This window comes from Carettochelys insculpta, chromosome 2, assembly GCF_033958435.1.
Source record: "Carettochelys insculpta isolate YL-2023 chromosome 2, ASM3395843v1, whole genome shotgun sequence".
In the NCBI taxonomy this organism is placed as follows: domain Eukaryota; kingdom Metazoa; phylum Chordata; order Testudines; family Carettochelyidae; genus Carettochelys; species Carettochelys insculpta.
This window is the reverse complement of record NC_134138.1, coordinates 217,267,187-217,291,056: the sequence shown is the minus strand read 5'-3', so window position 1 is coordinate 217,291,056 and position 23,870 is coordinate 217,267,187. Positions and strand designations below refer to the sequence as shown.

The 23,870-nt window shown below is 47.0% G+C and overlaps 1 protein-coding gene across 1 annotated transcript in view; it reads right to left on the bottom strand.

Moving 5' to 3' along the window:
* Nucleotides 1–4,063: 4,063 nt before the first annotated feature.
* SPMIP4 (sperm microtubule inner protein 4) overlaps nucleotides 4,064–23,870 on the bottom strand; it is a 58,031-nt gene continuing 38,224 nt past the window's right edge. The window contains exons 5-9 of the mRNA XM_074986164.1: nucleotides 16,969–17,153; nucleotides 14,085–14,173; nucleotides 12,100–12,274; nucleotides 11,321–11,412; nucleotides 4,064–4,897 (exon numbers count right to left, since the gene is read on the bottom strand). Coding sequence (XP_074842265.1) covers nucleotides 4,064–4,897; nucleotides 11,321–11,412; nucleotides 12,100–12,274; nucleotides 14,085–14,173; nucleotides 16,969–17,153 — 1,375 coding nt within the window. The remainder of the gene's footprint in view (nucleotides 4,898–11,320; nucleotides 11,413–12,099; nucleotides 12,275–14,084; nucleotides 14,174–16,968; nucleotides 17,154–23,870) is intronic.

Sequence of the window (23,870 nt, the reverse complement as noted above, 5' to 3'; positions counted from 1 at the left end):
GATGGTCCCGCCACTGCTGTACCCTGGGGATGGCTCCTGTGGACACCCAGCTCCTGGCGGCTCTCTGGCGGCAAACGGAGGTGGTGGAGGAGGGACTCTGCTTTGACAGGGAGGAGTCCACCCGGCGGTGGGTGGCATGGGAGGATTTCATGGGGGTGTTCTAGGACATAGCTGGGTCAATCTTGGAGGCCGTTGCCTGGCTCCCACCATCCGCTGCTCTCTGGACCGCCCTCCCCGCCACTCCACCCGATGCCCCCCCTGCTGCGCCGCCTGCCGCCCCACCTGCCGCCCCACCTGCCTCCCCACCTGCTGTGCCGCCTGGAAGCTCCCCAGGACCAGAGCCCACTGGGGCTGAAGACTGGCCATTGGAGGCATCCCGGCCATACTGGCCGGTCCTCCCAGCCCCCAGCTGGCTGCACTGGGGACCGTGGACAAGGGGGGGGGGTTGCAAGTTGTACCCACCGGGGGTTGCGCCCCTCTACCCCCACCCTGGACTGATGGTCCAATGGCAGAGCCATCCACCGGGCCCCCATTTGCACTAGTTGTCCCCCTTGTTTATAGTAGTCCACCAGGTATATAGTTGTCCCACTTTGTACATTGGTTGCAGTTTCTGTTGTGCACAAAACAAAGTTAGCAGTTTTCAGAAAAAAAAAGGTTTTATTTTCCAAAGAACTGGAGACGTGTGCTTGTTGGGGGGGTAGCATGTGGGTGTTGGGAGCAGTGTGCGGGCAGTGCAGGCTGTGTGTGTGGGAGTCCTCTGGGGAAGGCCAGGGAGGTGCTCAGGGGTCTCCCTGATTGAAGTGAGCCTGCAGGGCCTCTCGGACCCATACTCCCTTGTGGTGGGCCTGGCGGCTGGGTGCGGTGGCCAGCTGGGGGAAGCCTGTGCCGGCGTCGACCGCCCACGCCTGGACGAAGGCCTCCCCCTTGCTCTCCACAATGTTGTGGAGTGTGCAGCACACGCCCGCAACCTGGGGGATGTTCTGAAGGCTGATGTCCAGGCAGGCCAGCAGGCACCACCAGCGGCCCTTCAGACGGAAGAAGGTCCTCTCCACCACCTGTTAGGTGTGGTTCAGGCGGGTGTTGAACTACTCCTGGCTGACGTTGAGGTGGCCGGTGTATGGGCGCATGAGCCAGGGCTGGAGGGGGTAGGCTGCGTCCACCACGAGGCAGAGGGGCATAGTGGTGTCCCCCAGAGGGATCTCCCTCTGGGGGATGTAGGTCCCCACCTCCAGCCGGCGGCACAGGCCTAAGTTCCTAAAAACACAGGCATTGTGTGTGCAGCCGGGCCAGCCCACGTACACGTCCTGGAAGCGGCCCTGACTGTCCACCATGACCTGCAGGACCATAGAGTGGTAGCCCTCCGCTGTGGTCCGGGGCACAGATGGGGATGGGGATCCCATCCAGCGCCCCAAAGCAGTTTGGGAGCCCCATGGCAGTGAATCTGGCGACGGCTGCGTCCAGGTCCCTGAGTCAGACGACCCTCTGGAGCAGCATGGCATTGAGCACACAGACCACCTGTGGGCAGGGAACACAGGCACCCATGAGGTTTGTGCAGGGTGCCCCAGGGCCCTCCCCACAGGTCCCCCTCCTGGGCACCTCCCCGGGTACCCCCCCGCCCAGCCTCTCAATCCCCAGCACCCCTCCCTCCCCAGCCCCCCACCACCCCCCCGACCCCCAGTGGATGCATGCCCAGGCCTCCTTACCTCCATGACGATGGCCCCGACCATGGCTTTTCCCAGTCCAAACTGGTGTCCCATGGAGCGGTAGCTGTCTGGAGTGGCCAGCTTCCAGACGGCTATTGCGACCCTCCTCTCGATGGGGAGGGCGCGCCACATCCAGGTGTCCTGCTGCCTCAGTGCAGGGGTGAGCCACTGGCAGAGCTCCAGGAAGGTCTGCCGGCTCATACGGAAGTTCCACAGCCACTGGTTGTCATCCCACTCCTGCATGACCAGCTGCTCCCGCCACTCAGAGCTGCTGGGGTAGCTCCACAGGCAGGGGAGCACCTGGTGGGGGTGGAAGAGGGGAGCCCGGTGGTCAGGGGCATCCCCGTCTGCCCCCGGGGAGGGCTCCTCTGGCAGGAACCACCGGGCAGCCTCCCAGGCAGCACCTAGCAGGGCACTTGCCTCCTGGATGACTACCTGGTGGGCCTCCTCCTGCTGCTGCTGCTGCTGCTGCTGCTGGGGGTCCATAGCTGCTGTGACTTGGTCTGCGAGAGTGTGGAGAGTATCCTGCGGACCTCGTGCTGTACAGGCCGGGTGTGTTTGGGAGGGGCCCTTTAAAGGAGCGGCTTGCTGTTGACCCAGAAGGGCTAGTCCAGCCTGTGACCCGGTCCATGGGCTTTCCTGGCCCCTTATTTCGACAGGGAGCGCTTGTGTGTGTGGACGCTCCACATTTCCTTCCGGGGTGGCTCCTTTAGACGTTCCCCGTCGCTACTTCAACATTGAATGTCGACAGCACCAGCCCTTGAGGACATGTAGATGATACTCATCGAAGCAGCCTATTTTGATGTTCTTACTTCGAAATAGGCTACTTCGACGTCGTGTGCTAGTGTAGATGTAGCCATTGTGTCCTTAGTATACAGCCAGTTCTTTACCCACCACAGGGCTTTACACAAAGTTTCTTTAGGGCCTCTCATTTTAAAGGAGGTGGGGAGGGTTCTGTTGAAGTACTTTAATGTTTAAATGTTTAAATGTATTCCGGTTAGTAGTTTGTCATTAACCTCTATTCTGCAAATGTTTCAATGGTTTCTAAAGCGGTAGTGAAGTGCAGTCCAGCCTTCCCACTTCAGTGCTGCTCTGTTTTGTACTCACAGTCCTTTGTACTTTTCTCAATCGTTTTTCCCACCACTAGCTAATTCCCTTAATCATCTTTAGGCCTGATTTTAAAAACAGCTACTATAGTGGCAGCTAGAAGTCCTTTGATGGTTGTACTTAATGGCAAATTACATATTTTACTTATTGGCTTACCTATTAAATCTATAAGAAGTCCTGTGGCACCTTATAGATTAACAGATATTTTGAAGCACAAGTTTCGTGGACGAAAACAACAAAAAATTTTCAAAAATATAACGCAAAGGGAAAGTTCAGAGCTGCAATTCATTTGCAAATTTGACTCCATCAACCAAGGATGGAACAGAGACTGGGAGTGACTGGCCCATTACAAAAGCAGCTTCCCCACTCTTGGTGTTCACACCTCCACATTGGCAACTGACAATGGGCCACATCCCTTCTGACTGAACTGACTTGATTTCGCCTCTCTTGATGTTCACAATTCCACATTAACTGCTGATAATGGGCCACATCCACCCTGACAGAATAAACCTTGTCAGCTCTGGCCCTCCCCTTTACTGAGACCCCCCACTCTTTAAATCCTCCTGTGAAACCCTCCCAGTGCATGCAGCTGATGAAGCAGGTCTTCGCCCACGAAAGCTTATGCTCCAAAATATCTGTTAGTCTACAAGGTGCCACAGGACTTCTTATTGTTTTTGAAAATACAGAGTAACTCAGCTACCCCTCTGATACTGTTAAATCTAGAGCTCCGTCAGAACCACTGGGTGAATGCAGTCCACCCCGGTAAGTCACTACAATTTAATTCTGTGTTCCATCCAGCAGTACCAATAGCTGCCACGGGCATAGGGGCAAGGTGGAAGGGGAGCCCAGCTCCTAACCCTGGATGGGGTGGGGTCAAGGCTGGGAGGGGAGGGGCTTAGAGCAGTCAGCTCTGGCCCTCCTCACGCTCACTCAGAGCCACATGCAGAGTGGCAGCACAGCAATCCATGATGTTTCAGAGGCGCAGCAGCAGTAGTGGGGCTCCAGGCCCCTTTGAAATGCCAGGTTTGGGGGCAACTGCCCCCTTAACCCCCTCATCAGAGGGCCTAGTTCCATCACCTTTGTTTTTTAAACATACCTGTATCTCAGACAATGGATATTCTTTTCATGATGTTACCAGTAAAATGGAGAGAAAAGAGTCCAAGCTGTAAGCCAGAAAACCTCAGATTGTAAATACAGAGAGAGGGTTTGAATGAGTCTTTTTAATTTTTAATTGACAGGGACAAAGGCACATGTCAGTTATAGAAATAAAATGAATTGAAGCCATAGAATGTGTGCCTTCTCCCTTCATGAATGTTATCCCGGAGGTCTTTTGCTTCCCCTTTAATAGAATTATGAAAACGTTGGTGTGCTCCTGTTTTAGAAAAGGAATCCTGAAGCTCAAGTAATGATGTCTGAGGTCGGGGCACCCCAGAATTAGGAATCCATTCAGGCAGTGCTACGGTGGGTGGGTAGCCCTCCATAGTCAGAGTACATTGGATTTCCTCTTGATCACAGTGCTCAAGTTGAAAAATACCACCTTCTCCACCAGTCTGACCCACTGGTAAGCCTGGCTTACTAAGACTAACAGGGTTGTGCCACACAATGTATTGGTCTAAGCGGCTGGGTTTCAGATCTTCATAATGAAGAGAATTCCAGGGTGGAGTGGGAGGATGTTCAGATTCAGGTCTGACTGCAAGCTGCCTTCTGTACAAAGCCTCTGTTTGCCACGTGTCTGTGATTTTCTGAAATTTGTTCACTGGAGATCTGTTATCCTGAATCTCACCTCTCTGGTACCATGCCTGAGGCAGATGAAGAGTCTGTAGTGAGACCTCCTCTCTTTTCTTGGCTTCATTTGCTGTATGTTTACATTGCTGATCCGGGTTTGTTGCTGTTTTCCTATTGTCAAGTACCATTTCTGAATAACTGGGCATGACAGCATGAACTGTGTAAAGAACTTGAGGCACAGGGAAGTCTGAGGAATCCTGTACTTGTAAAATTGATTTGTGGGGTTGCCGACCTTGCAGGACACGTGCAATGCGCCCTTCTAAGGGCCTTACTTGCGAGAGAGTAGGCAGAAATGTTTCTTTCTGTGGGAGAAAAAAATAGGATTAAGGCTGGTGTCTAAGCCAATGCATTTCACTAAGGAACAGTGCTCTATGGCTGATGGTTCTGATCACTGGGTTACTCTGCCAAAAGGGCCTGAGTGTGAGCTGTCATCCATAGCCCCGAGTTGGGGACAGTGTGGAGTCATACTGCCAGATATGGGCACAGAGTGAGGGGAAATATGGTCACACCACTGCTTTGAAAAGCCGTGTCTACACGTGCACGCTACTTCTAAGTAGCGGCACTAACTTCGAAATAGCGCCTGTCACGGCTACACGTGTTGGGCACTATTTCAACGTTAACATCGACGTTAGGCGGTGAGACGTCGAAGCCGCTAACCCCATGAGGGGATGGGAATAGCGCCCTACTTCGAAGTTGAACGTCGAAGTAGGGCACGTGTAGACGATCCACGTCCTGCAACATCGAAATAGCAGGGTCTGCCATGGTGGCCATCAGCTGAGGGGTTGAGAGACGCTCTCTGTCCAGCCCCTGCGGGGCTCTATGGTCACCGTGTGCAGCAGCCCTTAGCCCAGGGCTTCTGGCTGCTGCTGTTGCAGCTGGGGATCCATGCTGCATGCACAGGGTCTGCAACCAGTTGTCGGCTCTGTGGATCTTGTGTTGTTTAGTGCAACTGTGTCTGGGAGGGGCCCTTTAAGGGAGCGGCTTGCTGTTGAGTCCGCCCTGTGACCCTGTCTGCAGCTGTGCCTGGCACCCTTATTTCGATGTGTGCTACTTTGGCATGTAGACGTTCCCTCGCAGCACCTATTTCGATGTGGTGCTGCGCAACGTCGATATTGAACGTCGACGTTGCCAGTCCTGGAGGACGTGTAGATGTTATTCATCGAAATAGCCTATTTCGATGTCGCTACATCGAAATAAGCTACTTCGATGTAGGCTTCACGTGTAGACGTAGCCAAAGTGAGCAGTGAGTGCCAGCCAAGACAGTCCAACTCAGCTAGGTGAGGGAAGGAGCTGAGACCATAATTCTATCCCTGCACAGAGTATATTTGGAGACTAAACTCATAGACCTTGTGCTTGGAGGAGGCCAGTGAACATACTGTGCCCAATGTCTATATACAGGACACAAATGGGAGGTGGTTTCTTGTGCCCGCTTTCTATAGTTACTGTCTCTCTTGCTTGTGAATTTATGACATCCATGTTATAATGCTGACAAATGCATACATTAATATATACTTATCTTCTGTTAATATAATTTAGCAAGTGGAAACAATGAGATTCATTAACACCACATGGCCAGCAAAGTCTCTACTGACCATACTATGGAGAACACTGATCTATCTTCATTCATAATTATTTGTACTGCAATAGCACCAAGGAGCCATAACTAAGTCAAAGTCCATCCTTGCCGGGCACAGCTTGCAGCCTAAAAACGACTCAATAACCCAAATGTTTTATCTCTGGTATTTATTTTAAAGTGCTAAATGGAATAATATTTTTGGGTAAAACAGGTCTGGCTCTGAGTGGACCTTTTCCAAACACAAATTTTAAGGCCAGAGGGCAAGAGAGGCTGACCTGTGTTTGAATTAATGAGAACTGCCATTTGATTTTCTTTTCTATAAGCAAGTTGTTGAAGATACACTTTGAGGCTTTTTATACATTATAAAGGAGAGGAAAAGGGCCCAAACTATTTTTTCCAGGTCATCTTTGAGAGAAAACTGAGAAGCTTTTCTGTTTAAGATATGGGGTAAAATTTTTAGGACAGCCAAATGATTAACAAAATTAATCATGAGTAATTGCAGTTTTAATCTCACTGTTAATAACAGAATACCACTTTAAGTTTACTGTAAATATTTTAGATATTTTTCTACATTTTCAAGTATATTGATTTCAATTACAATGTAGAATGCAAAGTGCACAGTGCTTGCTTTATATTATTATTCTTGTTTACAACAATTTGCACTGTGGGAACAGATAAGCAATCTTCAAGTTTCAGAGAGGTAGCCGTGTTAGTCTGTAGCTTTGAGAACAACAAGAAGTCTTGTGGCACCTTATAGACTAACAGGTATTTTTGGAGCATAAGCTTTTGTGGGCAAAGACCCGCTTCATGAGATGCATCTGATGAAGCGGGTCTTTATCCATGAAAACTTATGCTCCAAGATATGTGTTAGTTGATAAGGTGCCACAAGACTTCTTGTTGTTCTTGAATCTTCAAGTTGAAATAGCAAGGGGTACACCACTGCTTAGCATATCTGGCAAATGAACACCTGGCAAGGCTGGCTACAAGAATGACATGGAAACACCTGTTCTCACTTTCAGGTGATATTGTAAATAAGTAGCAGATAGCATTATCTCCTGGAAATGTAGACAAATGTTTTTGTTTTAGCAACTGGCTCAACAGGAAGTTAACCTATCTATCTCAGAACTTGGAGGGACCCTCACAGGTCATCAAGTCCCGTCATCTGCACTCACAGTAGGACCTATCACCATCCTTGGCAGATCTTTTTTTTTAAACCTATTTTCCCCAGGGCCCTATATGGCTCCTTTAAGAACTGAACTCATCACCCAGGGTGTAGTAGGTCAATGCCCAGACCACTGAGTTATCCCTCCCTGTGTAGGGCTAAGTGAACTTGTGGGCTCTGCGTTTTACATCGTTTTGTTTTTGCGCTATGGGTTAAGATGTTATGGAGTACACTTATAGAAAAAATGGTTATTCTACATTTGTGTTGCGCTTTTATGATAAAAAAGAATGCGCTACATTATTTGTATGAGTTGAACTGAAAAATACAATACATATCTTTTTATGGCATAAATGTTTGTAATAACAATAATATAAAGTGGTCACTGTGCACTTTGTATTCAGTGATGTAATTGAAATCAATATATTTGAAAACATAGAGGGCATCCAAAATATTTATATGTTTGAATTGGTGTTCTACTAGGCTGTGTCTACACTTACTAAAAACTTCAAAATGGCCACATCGAAGAATACTAACAAGGCACTGAAATGCATATTCAGCACCTCATTAGCATGCCGCCGGCCACAGCACTTCGAAAGTGCTGCGATTCGCTTGCCTATGGCTCGTCTACATGGGGCTCCTTTTTGAAAGGACCCCGCCAACATCGAAATCCCCTTATTCCTATTTTGATGTTGGTGGGATCCTTTCAAAAAGGACCCCGTGTAGACGAGCCACAGGCGAGCGAACCATGGCACATTTGAAGTGCCGCGGCCGGCAGCACACTAACGAGGCGCTGACTATGCATTTCAGTGCCTTGTTAGTATTCTTCGTTTTGGCCATTAGCATGGCCATTTCAAAGTATGTAATAACTGTAGACGTAGCCCTGTTGTTTAATGAGGTGATTAAAACAATTGTGATTGAGTTACTTTGTTTTGACTTAATCGCTTGAGTTAACTGAAATTAACCGACAACTGCAAACATTTTCAAAAGCATCTAAGGACCTGTATTCAATCCCTAAATACTATCCCATCTGAGCCCTAAGTCTGCACGCAGGTGACTAAACCGTCCTGCTGCCTGTACCTAAGTGGCTAGCTCAAGCCAAACCAGTACATGGGTATCTACTTGAGCTAGAAATTACACTTCCAGTTGCAGTGTAGATATATACTAAATCAGTAAAGTGCCATTTTAAAAAGTGACATAGCCACTTAGATAATTAAATCCCACTGACTTTCACTTAGGCTACATCTGCACATCAGTATTATTTTGAAATAAGTCATTCCACAATAGCTGTTCCGAAATAGCATATTTCAAAATAACACAGCTACACACAAGAATGCATTTTGAAATAGCATGTCTGGACACAGAGTACGTGTGAGCAGTTTGCACCTGGGACTGAATGGCCTAGTGGCTAGGCCCCCTGGCTAGGGGCTGTCGGGTGGGTCTTCAGCCCCAACCGAGAGTCTATGGGTTAAGTTTGGGGCATGGCCCCGAAAGTGTAGTTCCCCCTTTGGTGGGAAAGGGGTTCCCCGGGGGGGGCGGTCCCCACTCCACTCAGTATTTCAGGGAGGGTCCTGGGCTGCACCCTCCAGTGGCTAACCGGGTGGCAGCTCTGGCCTGGGGCCTCCTGACTCAGAGCCACCTCCTGCCTCTTCGCTGGTCAGCCCCAAAGTGGACTGGCTTCCCACCCTTTATACCCCTCCAGGCCTGACACTGGCCACAGGTGAGCCGGGGCAGGGCTGATTGGGCCAACAGGCCTTGTTTATCCCCTGCCTTGCCTGGCCTCCCTCTCACACTCCTACAGTACCTATTTCAAAATAGGCATTATTCCTCCTGAAATGAGGTTTATAAAATTTGAAATGACATGCTTGGTATTTTGAATTTATTTCAAAATATGCTGTACGTAGAGTAGAGGCTTGCAAAATTATTTCAAAATAACTTATCTTGAAATAACTTTGCTGTGTGGCTTTTGCCTTAGGCTGTGGATAGACTAGCCTCCTCCTTTTGAAAGGGGCATAGTAATGAGCCACTTTGTCAAAACCAAATAGGAAGAAGGGGCTTCAGAAGCTCAATGTGTCCATTCAAAAGGCCCCTGGCTACATGGGTGGTGTGCTTTGCTAAAGCGGCTCTTTCAAAACACGCACAGCTGCCATTATGCTAATGAGGCGCTGCATATTCATGTCGCTGCCCTATTAGTATCTTCCTAACTGCCTCATTAACATGCCCCTCCAAAAGGAGCGGGCTCGTGTAGCCAGGCCTTTATGACTCAGTCCTCTTTTAAAATGGAATGAAGCTCTAGTAAATAAAATGCTTTTGAAAATGTTACCTGTTTCTACTCTGAAAACTGACTTTGTAAAAAAAAATGCTACCTTCTTACTTAACAGAGGTGTTTCTTATGCTATGCTTGTTCAACATCACCTGGATCGTTTAGTGACAAAAGGAGTCTGAATTAGTTTTATATTCCTACTAGCACTGCAGAACCATCACAGCTGTGGGAAACTGAAATGGAATCGATGCAGAAAGGTAGCGGTGTTAGTCTAGAATTGGTTCGTTCTTGTGCATTGTCAATGGAAGAGTTTACATAGTTCCAATCATTTACACCTGTGCAAACTTACTGAAGACTATGGGACTGCACAAGTGTCACCATGGGCAGAAACTGGCCTGCAGAACATTATGAATGATGCACAAGAAGAAAGTAATTCAGCTTGATTTTCATATCTGATGTTGAGTTTGCATGGCTGGCAGTTATGCAAACACATTTTCACTTGAATCAAGAGGACATTTATTGTTAAAATTATTAAGAGAAAATAACCTCCCACGGCCATTTTACCCTTTAAAGAGAGATGCATCTGATGAAGTGGCTCTTTGCCCACGAAAGCTTGTGCTCCAAAATATCTGTTAGTCTATAAGGTACCACAGGACTTCCCATTGGTTTTGGAGACACAGACTAGCACGGATACCCATCTGATACCTTTGAAGAGTAGAACTGCACTTTGAAATAGAATCAAAGAACTCTGAAGTAAAAGGCAAGTTACTTACATAAATGTAGCATAATGGATCATGCACAGTAATGAAAAACTATCTCAGAAACCTCAGCTGGCGGAGCTTTGTAGACAATAACCTGTGATGCTACAGGCACTTTTACCAAGGGGAAGCCATGTCAACATGTTAACAAAAACCATGAGTCTGATAAAGGCAATAGGCCAGCTCCTCAGCTGATGGCTTCAATGGAGCTATGCTGATTTACACTACAGGTTTAAGTTCTAGTCTGTCACTATCTCACTGGCAACATCCATAATCCAGCCTGATTTTAGATAGCCAGAGACCACTTATCATGGATGTGGCCAAGTTTCCCATGGTCCCATAAAGTTGTTCAGTCCCCAGTCCTGTCTCTCTATGTCTTGTGCTGTTATTTAGCTGTAATTTACCCTTAAGTGTCTTCTAAGAGCCCAGTAAGCAGTGGAAGTGTTGGTAATGCTGCTAGACAATATTGAAATTGTGTGGTCCGGCAAATTCTTTCATTGGGCACCAGTCCTGTCCCAAAGGTGCTGGACTAGATAGGTTCAACCTGTAGTTGAGGATCTGACCCCATGTTTTTCAGCCTCTGCACTGGTGCACCACTCACAAGAGACCTCCCTTCTGATTTTAAGGGTGGCATTACTAATGTTACTTGAGGCAAAAGGTACTGTTAAAGTGCTGTCAGAAACTGGTGACAGCTTTGAAAGGTGAGAGAGAAAATGCAATCAAGTATAGAGTCACAGTCAAGAAAATTAGTAACTGCACTCCTCTTTGATGTATTATACAATGTCTGTCAACAAAATAGACTATCACTGGTTTTCATTTGTGAATAGTTTATCTCCAGTTTAGGGTGAACCTGATCTTGTAAACACACATTATTAGAACTAGTGTTTACTACTGCAAGGCATATATACTCCACTTAATGGGAGCTATTTCCGGTTGCAGGCTGTGGTTCTTAGTAATTGTAGTACTTACAAGCTCCACGTCTTCCCCTAATTCTCCAGTTACTCTGCCAATTAGCTTCATGTCATAATCATCCAGTACCAAAGGGTTCATGGGACCTCTACCTTAAAAATAGAAAAATTATTTCCTTTCTTCTTTGATTAGACAAATGAGAAAAAAATGCTTAGTCACGTATATGGAAAAAAAACCCCTGATACCCTGTGTGACATTTAGCCTGTGGTTACAGTACAGACTCTGTCAACAGAAGTCACTGTCGGAAGAGATTTCCTGACAAAGCTTCTGTTCACAGAGTGTGGCCACACTCTAAAAGTGGATTGGAGGAGTGATCCACTCTGTCAACAGAGCAGCCGGACTGCCTGGCTGCTCTCGCAACAAAGCAGGCACCCGGAAGTGCAGCAGACAGAGCTGCCCATTGTTGTGGATGCGCCGTCTGCCCACAGAGGGCCCTCCAGAACATTCCCACAGCTTTACTGGCGACAGATTCTGTTGACAGTAGCGTTATGCCTCATGGCTGAGAGGCAGAACACTGCCGGTAAAAGTGCTGAGTTTTATTGAGAAACTGTCAACAAAACACATTTTGTGTGTGCATGCTCCCCAAGTTCTGTTGCCAAAACGGCGTTTTGCTGGCAGAACACACCAGTGTGACTGTAGCCTTATTGTATGGCTGCTTTTTAAAAATATCTCAAATTTTGAAATAGGACTCAAAATGGAAAAAAAATAAATCCACTGGATTAACGCTGACCTTGTGTTATCTTTTCTTCGTTAGCTCTATTAATTCACGCTAAAAATACCTGTGAAATCATGTCGATATGTTGTTATCCACTGGGCCTTCTCTACATTTTGTAGCATATTGGCTGTCCTTGGAGAAAGGTTAGCTTCCAGTGGGTTGCACATCGAGTTAGGAGCCACAGTCTTTGGTGGCTTGGGATAGTATATCTGACGGCTTCCCTCAACAAATTTAGGAAACTGGAGAAAAAAATAAAATAGATTAAGTATAAACATCTTGCTGCATCTCAGGGAGTGACTTTAAGACATGCGGCATTTGTGGGTAACTTAAAGGTCTGATACCAAAAAAGATAAGAAAATACGGGGTTTTTAAGTGGTAGCACAGGTGAACTGAACATATGTGTATTTCTGAAAGAGGCACCTATGCAGCCCTTACTCTTGTGAGCAATCCTTACTGATACAGCTCAGCATTAGCCATTTCCACGCTCTCCCTCCAGCTGTTTCTTTCTAGTAAGCTTATCTGATGGAATTACTCACAGGGATCGTTGGTACACTCTGTGCCACTAGAATTCAGTCCTGGATTGCAGTCTAATTAGAATATTTAATATCTGCATAATTCATCTGCAACAAGGCGCTTCATGGGAGGCTCTTCCTGGGTCTCACATTTTCAAGGGCACACCTATGTTGGACCCTATCCTCTATTTCTACACACTCATGTTAACAGCGTGCTTCAAAGGCATTGTCTAGTCTGGTGGCTTATATCATGCCATAGCTATAGAAAACTACCTCCTCCCAAACTGTATTTACTTCCTCCTTTTATTTCTCACTGGCTTCCCTTACACTCTTCATCTTGTCCTATGCATGTCTTTCAACTAACTTATGCTAAGCAGAGACCTTGTCTTTCTAGTCATTTGAAGACAAATAGCAGAAGCCTTTACAAGCCTGCCACAGGGATGAGGTGGGTTAAGGGACCGTGACCAGTGTTCCCTCTAAGTTTTTCCATCCATGTGGAGAATAAATTTTGTTATGTGCACTGCAGCATGTGTGGGTGCACACCACCAATAAAAACACACGCTGCCAGCTGCGGACACTCTGCTAATAAATGAATGGCATCTGAATCTCTTCTGGGTGGCTGCCCAAGTGCCCAGCTCAGAGGGAACACTGGCTATGACCCCATCACTTTTAAGAATGTGAGGGCTCATTTTACTGTCTGTACAGGCAATGACAAAGTAGAGAAGAGTGAGTGGGGGGACAGGGTCTTGGAGGGAAGAGATGTGACAAGGGTTTGAAGAAGGTGCAATGTGAGGGCAAAGGATTTTGGGAGTGTGTGCAGTGTGAGGGCAGGACATTGGGGGAAAGGGCGGTGCTGGGACTGGGGACATGATTTAGGTTCTTGTAGCCCTCAAGGAAGCCTTTGGCGCTCCTGAGCTTTAACATTTCAGGGCAAATCCATCTGCTTATTCTGTGTTCATGCGGGATGCCTGGCAATGGAGCCAGTGTGCTCCAGCTGTGTGAGGCAGAGCTGGATTCAGCCATCTGTCTACAGGATGTGCACTTCTAGAAAAACATGGAGAGGGAGAGGAGAGGGGTTCCCTGTAGGGCAACATGGGGACAGGACCAGAGCAAAGCCAGCAAGTGTCTCCTGCTGTACACATCCCCTGGTCATGAAGGGCTGCAAAACAGCAGCTCAGTAGCCATTGGCCACTTTGTTAATCTAGCACGAGAAATTCTTCCTCCTCCTTCGTGCCTCCTCAGGTAGTAGACTGGGCACTGGGAAAGAGATATTTATGCCTGAAGATGAAAAAGAGACATTACCTTGACAGCCTCTATCATCTTCTGGGCCTATTTACATATTTTTGAGGCAAATGAAAGATCTCCTCTCAAATGACAGAGGTTTGTTTTGATTACCCTGTGCTCTGTGCAGGGCTTGAATGGATCTGTAACACCATTCAGTCTGAAACACAGTCAGCCATCTTTATATCTTCAAAATCAGTTTTACAAGACACGATAAAAAAGGTGAATTTTCCTAATTGCAGTAATATCTACCTACGTGAAAGTAACCATGTTGTCCTGGCCAATGCAAGGCCTCCTTCTGGGAGTCATATGGAATGTTGATGAGTTCATGTCTATATGGATTACCTAAATGGTTCAGAAAAAACAATTAATAGGCTAATAATAACAATTAATAATATCTATCAGGCACAGCCAGGGACAGAAGGGAGAAAAGTTTATTGGGGGCAGAGGTATATACATAAATCATCCTCTTTAGGATAAGTTTTAAAGAGCTCTCACTTAATGCAAGGCAAGACTCACTGCATTCTTTCTGTGGAGTTTTACAAGCAATACTACAAAACACTGTAAGCATAAGTAAGATCTGGTGGATTGTAAATTTGCCCCTCTGCCAGAAAGCCCCTTCCAGATGTGGAACTGAATGGCTGTGATCAATGGAGTCGTCTAGCGGAAGTAGCTGAGCACAGGTCTGGAGCCCTGGTCTTAACTACAAACTTACGTTGCTGTAATTACATCACTCTGGGGTGTGGAAAATCCACATCCCTGAGTGATGCTGTTGTAGTGACTGTAGACAGAGGCATGTCAATGGGAGAGCTTGTCCCATCGAAGTAACTCCTGCCTCTCATGGGGGGTGGGGTGGGGTTAGAGTATCTGTGGGGACAGAAATTCTCCCGTTGGTGGAAGCAGCATCTTCACAAATGCTATGGCTGCACAGCTGCAGTGCTGTTCATGAAGACGAGGGGTTAGTTCAGAGTCTGGTTCTGCTGTATGGCCTCCCTGTCTCCATTTCCATCTCTGCAGAGAAAGGAATATTTACTCATTTCTACCTCATAGCAACTCTGCCAGGCTCAATCAATGAATGGCTGTGTACAGTGTTTCCTAAGATGAGCGCTTGTGCAGCTGCTCAAGAGACATTCACAGCTAGGTTTTGTGTTTCTATTGGTGGTGCGCCATTGCACATGCCTTGGTGCGCGTAAAACAATGTTTTGCACACTTGAAAAAAATCCACATATGGATGGAAAGATTAGCGGGAACATTGGCTGTAAAGCGCTTTGTAGATATAAAGTGCTATGTAAAGGCACGAAGTATGGGATTCATTTAGGTACACAGACACCTGAAGTCAAGCCACGGTAATGGGAGTTTTGTGCATAATACCTCTGTGAATCTCACACAAAGTATCCTTTTTGTCATTCAAGTGATAAAAGGTAAACAAGTTCAGTCTAGGTTACCTGAGCCCTCTGTCTAGATTTCCATCTCCCCAGATAAAAGCAAACTGGAGCAAACAGACCTGCCCACATAAGTTAGGTCAAGCAGAGGGAGCAATGAATGAAGTCAAAGAATTTTCAGTGCAGTTCATTTGCTGCTTCTAAAGTAATTCTTAGCCTGATGAACTTTGCTGGGAATAGACCATGGCCTCCTATGATACCTTGTTGAGTAAAGATAGGTTTTGCAAACCACCCCCACACATCTGATTAGGGTCATTTAACAGTAGAAAGCAGAAGAGAGAGCAAAAGTGCTTCCAATGTTACACATTAGGAGAAGGTTTTGTTTATGGCTGGTGAAAGTATCATACAGGCTTAGACATCACTGTTGAGCACAGGCACAGCGCATAGGGAAGGTGGCTGATTAACACAAATGGAGCCGCTGTTTAATGCCGTCAGAGTGTCCTGAAAAGCTTCTTCCACTCCAGCTGGATCTGGGCTCGGATCCAGCTCTTCCTCTGTTCTTTTAAGCACAGATTGCCAGACTGGGCCTGGCTAGCACAGACGGCAAGGACAGAAGTGCCGGCAACTACACCCAGAGTCTTGATATTCTGGAAGAGGAATGTGTACGCTCCCGTCCAACCTCCAGCCCCAGAAATTGTGTGTGGTGCTCACAACAATGTATGGGCTAGTAAACTCATACGGGAGAGCTGCCAAAAGCATACACGCTTCAGCAAGGAGATTGGGATCTGGAGAAACAGTGGGGGTGGGGTGGGGGATGCAGAGGCAGACCACTACATTTTACCGGTGTGCTGGGCCAGATTCTGATACCCTTACTCACAGTGAATACCATGGGGACCACTTGTGGAGTAAGATGCCACTCGATGTCAGTAATGAGTGTCAGTAATTTCCTGGTTCTCTGACCTGCATTGCTTTGCTGTTAGATACAATTTCACCTTGGTGGGGTAAAATGTGAGCACATTAGTGACTGTTGAAGCATACAGAAGTCATCTTCAAGCAATCAGTCTCTGGGCTTCACCTCAGCCCTGGCCTACACTACAAGCTTTGGTCAGCATAACCATGTCACTCATCTGCACCCCTAAGCAATGTAGTTACACCAACTGAACCCTCAGTGTAGACAGTGCTATGTTAGTGCCAGGGCTTAACCTGCTGACATCTCAGCTACTTTCCCTCAGGGAAGTGGAGTACCTACGGCAATGGGAGAACCTCTCCTGTTGGCTTAGGTAGTATCTTCACTAAGCACCACAGCAGCACAGTGCTGTAAGTGTAGATGAGTCCTTGGACTGCAAGGGGCCCAGAAAGGTTTGCCTCATGTTTTTGTACCCCATGACTTCTCAGTGCACATTCTCCCCTTTGTAAATGTCCGGTCTCATCTCTGGTATAGCTATCGTGGTCAGTGGATGAATTTATTTGGCCCAGGATTTGCAAACTTTGATCCCCGCCAGGGCTTTCTCTAGCCTTTCTCATTGCCTGTTATTATCAATGATTATTCCCATGCCTGGAAGACACTGTACAGTGAATTAGGTGCTTCAGCTCTGTAGGAAATCCAGAGCCATAATAGCAGTGTGCTTGGTACGAGCACAGGAGGCTCCAGCTTATGCCTCCGTTTGGTTCTGTCACTGTTGTTTTCACACACTGCCTTCATTTCAACAACATCACGGACATCTGAGAACAGCAAACAAATGCCCAGTGCTGCTTTACCTTTGGTCTTTCTCAAAACAATCATGTCATAAGCCTTTGTAGGGACGTTGGGATGAAAAGGCTGGTGGCTGCTTGCTTGGATGCCCGTGTCTTGATCCTCTGGTGATTTAAAATTGGGGAACATAGCATACCTAGAGATATGTGTCTGGTAGGGGTGTGAGACTGGAAATGGCAGGCATAGTTGTCTTGGATTGGATTCAGATGGAAAGAAGAGCAGAGAGAAACAAAGTTACCTTACTTTAAATACAAATTTGCCTTAACATTAAAACAACATATTCTCAGAGGGGTAGTTGTGTTAGTCTGTAGCTTCAAGAAAAAACAAGTAGTCCTGTAGTACCTTAAAGACTAACAGATTTATTTACTAGTTAATGAGCTTTTGTGGCTAAGACCAGAAGAAGTGGGTCTTATCCATGAAAGCTCATTACCTAACACATAAATCTGTTAATCTTTAAGGTGCTACAGGGCTGGTTTGTTGGTTTGTTTGTTTTTGTAAAACAATGTATTTTATATCCTACTGGGGCAACTTCACCCGTGAAATAAGTCTGCTGAAGTCATTGGAGTTACAGCTGGGAGGAGTGTGATCTGCTGTGTTTAAAACAGACATTGGATCATTGCGTGTCAGTCACTTGTGAGGAGGTGTAATAATTGCTCAGCCAAGAGGAGGCATGAGAAGCAAAGAGGGAGTCCTTTAGTCTCTCCTGCCCTTACCTGACCAAGAATTCCCCCCTGCTCACCCTCCGACATCTGAGGCCTTTTCCCCATTGCATCCCTTCTTCCTATAAAAATGATAAACTTCCTTTGTAGTTGTTGCAACCCTTGTGGCCAGCATTTGGGCCACAGAGGTGCCACTACCAGCAAAGGGGCATCTAATAAGCCTACAGAGTTTGCACATTTCTAGGACCAGCTCTGCAGCTCTGGCAGCATGAAGACCAAGACTAAAATCTGATCTCTACTCACTAATTGGAGATGGGCCGAAATCAAGAATTTTAGAGGGTGGTGGTGGTTGAAATCAGAGCACAGATCCAGATCAGAATTTTGTAAGAGGTCTCTATGAATATAATCTTCATGCTACCTACAACTCTACATGGGCCTATGCTGCCTTCTTTGTGGAGGTCATCCACAGCTTCAGCCTGTAGATTAATGCTATCCTTCCAGGCTCATGGACACATTGGCTACATCTACACTAGCACATTACGTCGAAGTAGCCTATTTCGACATAAGAACATCGGAATAGACTACTTTGATGTGTATCGTCTACACATCCTCCAGGGCTGGTGCCAATGACGTTCAACGTCGAAGTAGCAACAGAGAACATCGGAAGGAGCCGCCCCAGAAGGAAATGCGGAGCATCCACACACACATGCGCTCCCCATTGAAATAAGGGTCCAGCAAAGCCTCAAGCTGCTCCCTTAAAGAGCCCCTCCCGCACATACTTGCCCTGCACAGTGTGATGGAGTGGGGGGAGTGCATGTGTGAGACTCAGGCTGGATGTGTGTGAGACAAGCAGAGCAGCTCTCAGCGGCTAAGTATGACCCTGGGGCTATAACCCAGGCTGGCAGGTAACACCTCTGCCCTGAACAAAGAGAAGGGAGGAGCCGAGCTGGGTTTGATTCTGGGGTGGCAGTTAGAAGCTGGAGGGGAGAGGGAGCTGGAAGGCAGCCAGCCTGGCGAGGGGGGAAGCTACACCCCAGAGGGGCACCCCTCAGGCTCCTCTCCCCAGGACGGGTTGAAATGACTGCCTCTGACTGCTGCACTGACTCTTCTGTAAGAAACTGGGCCTCTGTCACCTAATAAACCTCCTGTTCTACCTGCTGAGTGAGAGTCACTCCTGCCTGCGGATGGGGTGCAGTGCATGGGGACCCCTGAACCCTATCACACACAGCACAAGATCCACAAAGCTGACAACCAGTTGCAGACTGTGTACACGCAGCATGGACCCCCAGCTGCAGCAGCAGCCAGAAGCCCTGGGCTAGGGGCTGCTGCACGTGGCGACCATAGAGCCCCGCAGGGGCTGGACAGAGCGTCTCTCAACCCCTCAGCTGATGGCCGCCATGGAGGACACTGCTATATCGTCGTAGTGGGACGCGGATCGTCTACACATGCCCTATTTCGACGTTGAACGTCAAAGTAGGGCGCTATTCCCATCTTTGGATAGGAATAGCGATTTTGACATCTCGCCGGCTAATGTCGATTTCCACATCGAAATAGCTCACGGCACATGCAGATGTGATGCGTACTATTTTGATGTTGTGCCAGCTACTTCGAAGTAGCCGGCTAGTGTAGACACACCCATAAACATATACTTACCCTCCCTTTAGAAACTAGCTCATGTTTCTATATTGGTAGATGACAGGAGGCTCTGCAGAGAGAGGTACCCACAATAGAGTGGGTAAAAGACTGAAGAACTCACAGTTCTGAGAAATTTTCAGGTACAGTATTTTCCTACATACTCAAGAACTGCCATAGGAGAAAGTGGAGTGGATGGAGGACAACATAACAAGACAAAAACGAGACAGAAGGAGCAGTGACAGAAAAAAATATGGAGGGAAGGAAAACAGAGAGGAGAAAATGAATTGCAACACAAATAGCTCCCTCCTGTCTCACAGACAAGTGAAAGCTTCAGAAAAGCAAACACAGGCAATAAGAAGTGTGGCACAGGAGGTGAGGTGGCATCTTATGTAGGAACATCAAAATCGATGGAGGTACTGTCAGACAGCCAAAAGAAGGATGAAAAAGAGGAGAGTAGGAAGTGAGACAGGGCCTGCTTAGTGGCCTGAGCTTTGTCAACATGGCAGGTTCTCTTCTTTTCTTTTCTTTTCACCTTACTTATTGAGACATTAGAACGTTGAAATAAGTAATGTTGGACAAGTGCGTTCGCACAGCCATGGCCTAGCAGAGTGGAGCATTCTCATTTACAGCCACCGTTCACAGCCACTGCATTGCTAAAGGAACCTTCGTGTGAGCCAATAATAGCTGTGCTTTGTGCACACCCATTCCTTTTCAACCTTGAAGGGGAGAGGGTAGCAAAAGTTGATTGCAGAGCTGGAGTAATTCTTTCCAGGGAAAAGTCTTCTTATCTCCAACTACCCTGCTTGGCTGTGTGAATGCTTCTGAATGGGTGGTGAAGGGGGAAAGTTCAGAAAAAAAGGTTTATTTCGAAGGAGAAACAACCAGTGTAGACAAGCCATAGTATAGTAGTAATGCACCTCTCCGACATTTGAGAGACCAAGGTTATATTTCCAGATGTAGGTCTGTATGTGGGAAAAAAAGGGGAATGTGTAATTGTGCCCTGAGATACGCGAGGGTTGTGTTCCACACAGCCTTTGTATACCTCAAATTTTGTGTTAGTTGGTGGGGGGGCATAGGTGGTGGGGTGGGGCATGGGAGGGGTAGGGGGGTTAAGCTTGGGGTGGGTTAGGGCTGCAGGGGGGCAGAGGGGTGGAGTTGAGATGGAGTGTAGGGGGTTGGAGCCGGGGTGTGGGGATTTGGGCGTGGTGTTGAGCTGGCTTCAGGGTTGGAGCCGGGCCCATGGGGGTGGTGGGCACAGGGTAGAAGCTGAGCCCCATGCATGCATGGGCAGTGGGGGGGCTGGAGCCTGAGCCCTGTGCATGGGTTGGAGCTGGAGCGCCCAGCGTGGCGGGGGGGGGCATGAGCTGGGGGTGGGGAGTTGAGCCTGGCGTGGCGGGGGAGGAAGAGGGTTTTATCTTCCCTAGCTACCTGCAGTGGCAGACAGCTATGTCAGCTAAAAGCCTTCCCCCACCTTCCCAGAGTGGTGCCTAGTGCTGGGAAGGCAGGGGGAAGGGGCTCTTACCCTGTGTAACTGCCTGCTGCTGTGGGAAGCGAGGCAGGCTGACAGCCCAGAAACGTCACGTTGTGTGAAACTCCCATTGAAGCGAGTTTCGCACACCGTGAAGACGCGTAAAGCGGGGGTTTATTGTACTTGTGTCTTTTGTTGGGCATGTGCTACTGCTTTCACCCCTTAGAGCACCATTATGCCCCGGTCCAACAAAGCTACGTGTCAGTAGTCCTGCTCAGGTAATTTTGCTGGTTCAAGGCATTGGTCAATACAGAAGAAACACCAAAGTGCTTCACTGCTTTGTTGGCTGCACACCTTAATGCTACAATTCAGCTGCAGGAATTGGCAGCTATTTTACTGGTGTAAAATAAAAAGGCATAAACAAAACTGAATGTGTGTTCTATAGTAATTTTGAACTGAGTACTGCAGAAAAGATCCTACACATTAGCAAGCAGAAGAAAGCTAGAAAATAACATGTTATAAAGACATGGAGGAACTCACATATGTATATAAAAAGGAATGAGGAGGTGCTGCTTCCTTACAGGCTATAGTGTTCTTTGGCTATGGCAATAAATGAACCTATGACTTCTAAATGCAAAGATCAAATCTTCTAAGTGCACGGACTTTGTACATAATGAGTCATGTTTACTAATGTTTATTTTTAGGTGGCAAATAGGAGCACATTTTATCCTCAGCTCCTAGCACAGATCCCACTTAAGCTAATGGATACCAGGCCTATGCATGTAAACTCAAAATTTGACCCAAAGAGAACATTCCTCTCTGTGTATGGGGTGCTAAGAGAGAGTGTCATCCTGCCAAGAACTGGGATTTCACTGAGTGCTTCTGATGTTGCTGGGGCTGCTATCTTCAGCTTTCAACTACAGAATGGTCTCAGAGGGGGAGCTATGTTAGTCTGTAGCTTCACAAAAAACAAGCAGTCCTGTAGCACCTAAAAGATTAACACATTTATTTGTTAGGTAATGAGCTTTTGTGGGTAAGATCCACTTCTTCAGAATGGTAAGGAAATCAAAGTACTAAATAAAAAATCCTAAAATATTATGGCTGTGGCAACACTATGCCTCCCTTTCGGAAGGGCACATTAATGAGGGAGTTTGGAAGATGCTAATGAGGTGCTGACATGAATACACAGTGCCTCATTAGCATAAAGGCATCTACACCCGATTTGAAAGTGCCACTTTCGGAATGCACCCCACCCGTGTAGCCGGGGGGCCTTTCAAAAGGACTACCTGGTTCTGAAAGCCCATCCTTCCTACTTGGTTTTAGGAAGAAGGGGCTTTCAGAGTCAGGGGGGCCTTTTGAAAGGCCCCCAGCTACCCAAGCGGCGCGCATTCCAAAAGTCGCACTTTCAAATTGCACGCATCTGTCATTATGCTAACGAGGAACTGCACACTCATGTCAGTGCCTCATTAGCATCTTCCTAGCTTGCTCACGACCATGCCCCTTCTGAAAGGGAGGGGCAGCGTGGCCACAGCCTATAAGCGAGATGACAGGGATCCAGGGATCTTTTCAGGGGAAAACAAACACTGGGATTTTCCTTCAATACATGAAAATAACATGATTTGGGTTCTCTAGAAAACTCAAATGTTTACAGCAGCTTACTGTGAGCAGACATATTTTCCAAACTGCTTTTAAGAAACACAGTCCACATACTATGCATAGGCCAAATTTACTGAAGTTGGATTCTACTAATCAAAATACCCATTATAAGCTGACAAAAAGTAGCTTAGCCAGGGGATCTCACAAAAAAATGTTGGTGGCCTCAGAGTACCATGGCCATGCTGGCAATTTTTCTTAAAATACTTAATTAATATTAGGAAAAAGGAATGAATAATGCACCTGCCCTCCTAATCATTATAATTTATTTATGTGGTTTTTTTGCAGGCTCAATTATAAAACTAATACGCAGTTGTCTCTATTCCTTAATGGACCTAAACAAAATACAAGCACGAATAAGGTTCCTTTCATGCTCTTGTCTTTTGTGTTGCTGTTTCTTTTGCTTTTTTTAAAAAAGACTTGTGAGCTAGTAAGCATGCTTCTGTGAATAGTGATACGTCTGTCAATACCACTTGTCACCACCTCCCAGCTAAATACCAATTACACAGTAAAAAGCCACTTTAATATAGCATACAAATCCCACCTTTCACAGCAGATTAACTCAGTCCTGACAAACCTGGGAACAAACCGAGCCTTGGATTGGGAAGTGGATAGGGATGCACTAGGGGCCAGGGCCAATGGGGAACCATAGCCTGACCCTGAAGCACTGAGAGGGTGAACAAAGGCCTGACCCCAAAATGTTGAGTCTGGGAGAATAGAACTCAAAGCTCTGTGGCCCATAGTCTAGGGCCAAAGGCCTGAGTCTGAAGCTGTGCAGCAGGAGAAGGAGCCTGCCACAACGGGGCAGGAGCCTGTTGCCCACTATCCCAGTGCAAAGTCCAATCCCACTTCCTCCATGAAGGTTGAGGAACTCACTAGCTGCCTCTTCCGTCAGCATTTGAGTCTCCAGAGTGGAGAAAGGCCCAACCCCTACTGGGGCTCTGGCTGCTGCTTCCCCTCCCCTCCCCTCCCCCCACCCCCTTTTTCATTGCCCAGGTGGCTGTGGCTACATGAAAAGTCCCTGGTGGTCGCATGTAGCCACAGTGGCTGCATTTGAGAAATGCTGGCTTAGACTTTCTGACCAAGCTCGGCTTTACCTAGGTCAGTGGTTTCCAATCTATTCATTAGTGTGGACCCCCAAACACCCTGCAAGCCCTTTGTGGACCCCCATCAACGCCACTTCTAGCTGCTTATGTACACTTCATTAAATGAAAAAGCAAACCACAGCATGGATTTTTAGACAGCAATTAATAACATTATTGGAAGATATTTAATTTAAAAATAACAATAGATTGTAACTTTGCAATTTATTTAAAATTTATTTTCTATCATTATTTTTATTTACCTTTTAATTTTTTTTCCCAGACCCCCTGCAATATTCTCACGGACTTATGGGGGTCCATGGGTCCCAGGTTGGCAACCACTGACTATGTACTTTCTGCACTAAATAGGACTTCCTCTCCTCCCTGCCCATATATCTATGGGGAGTAAT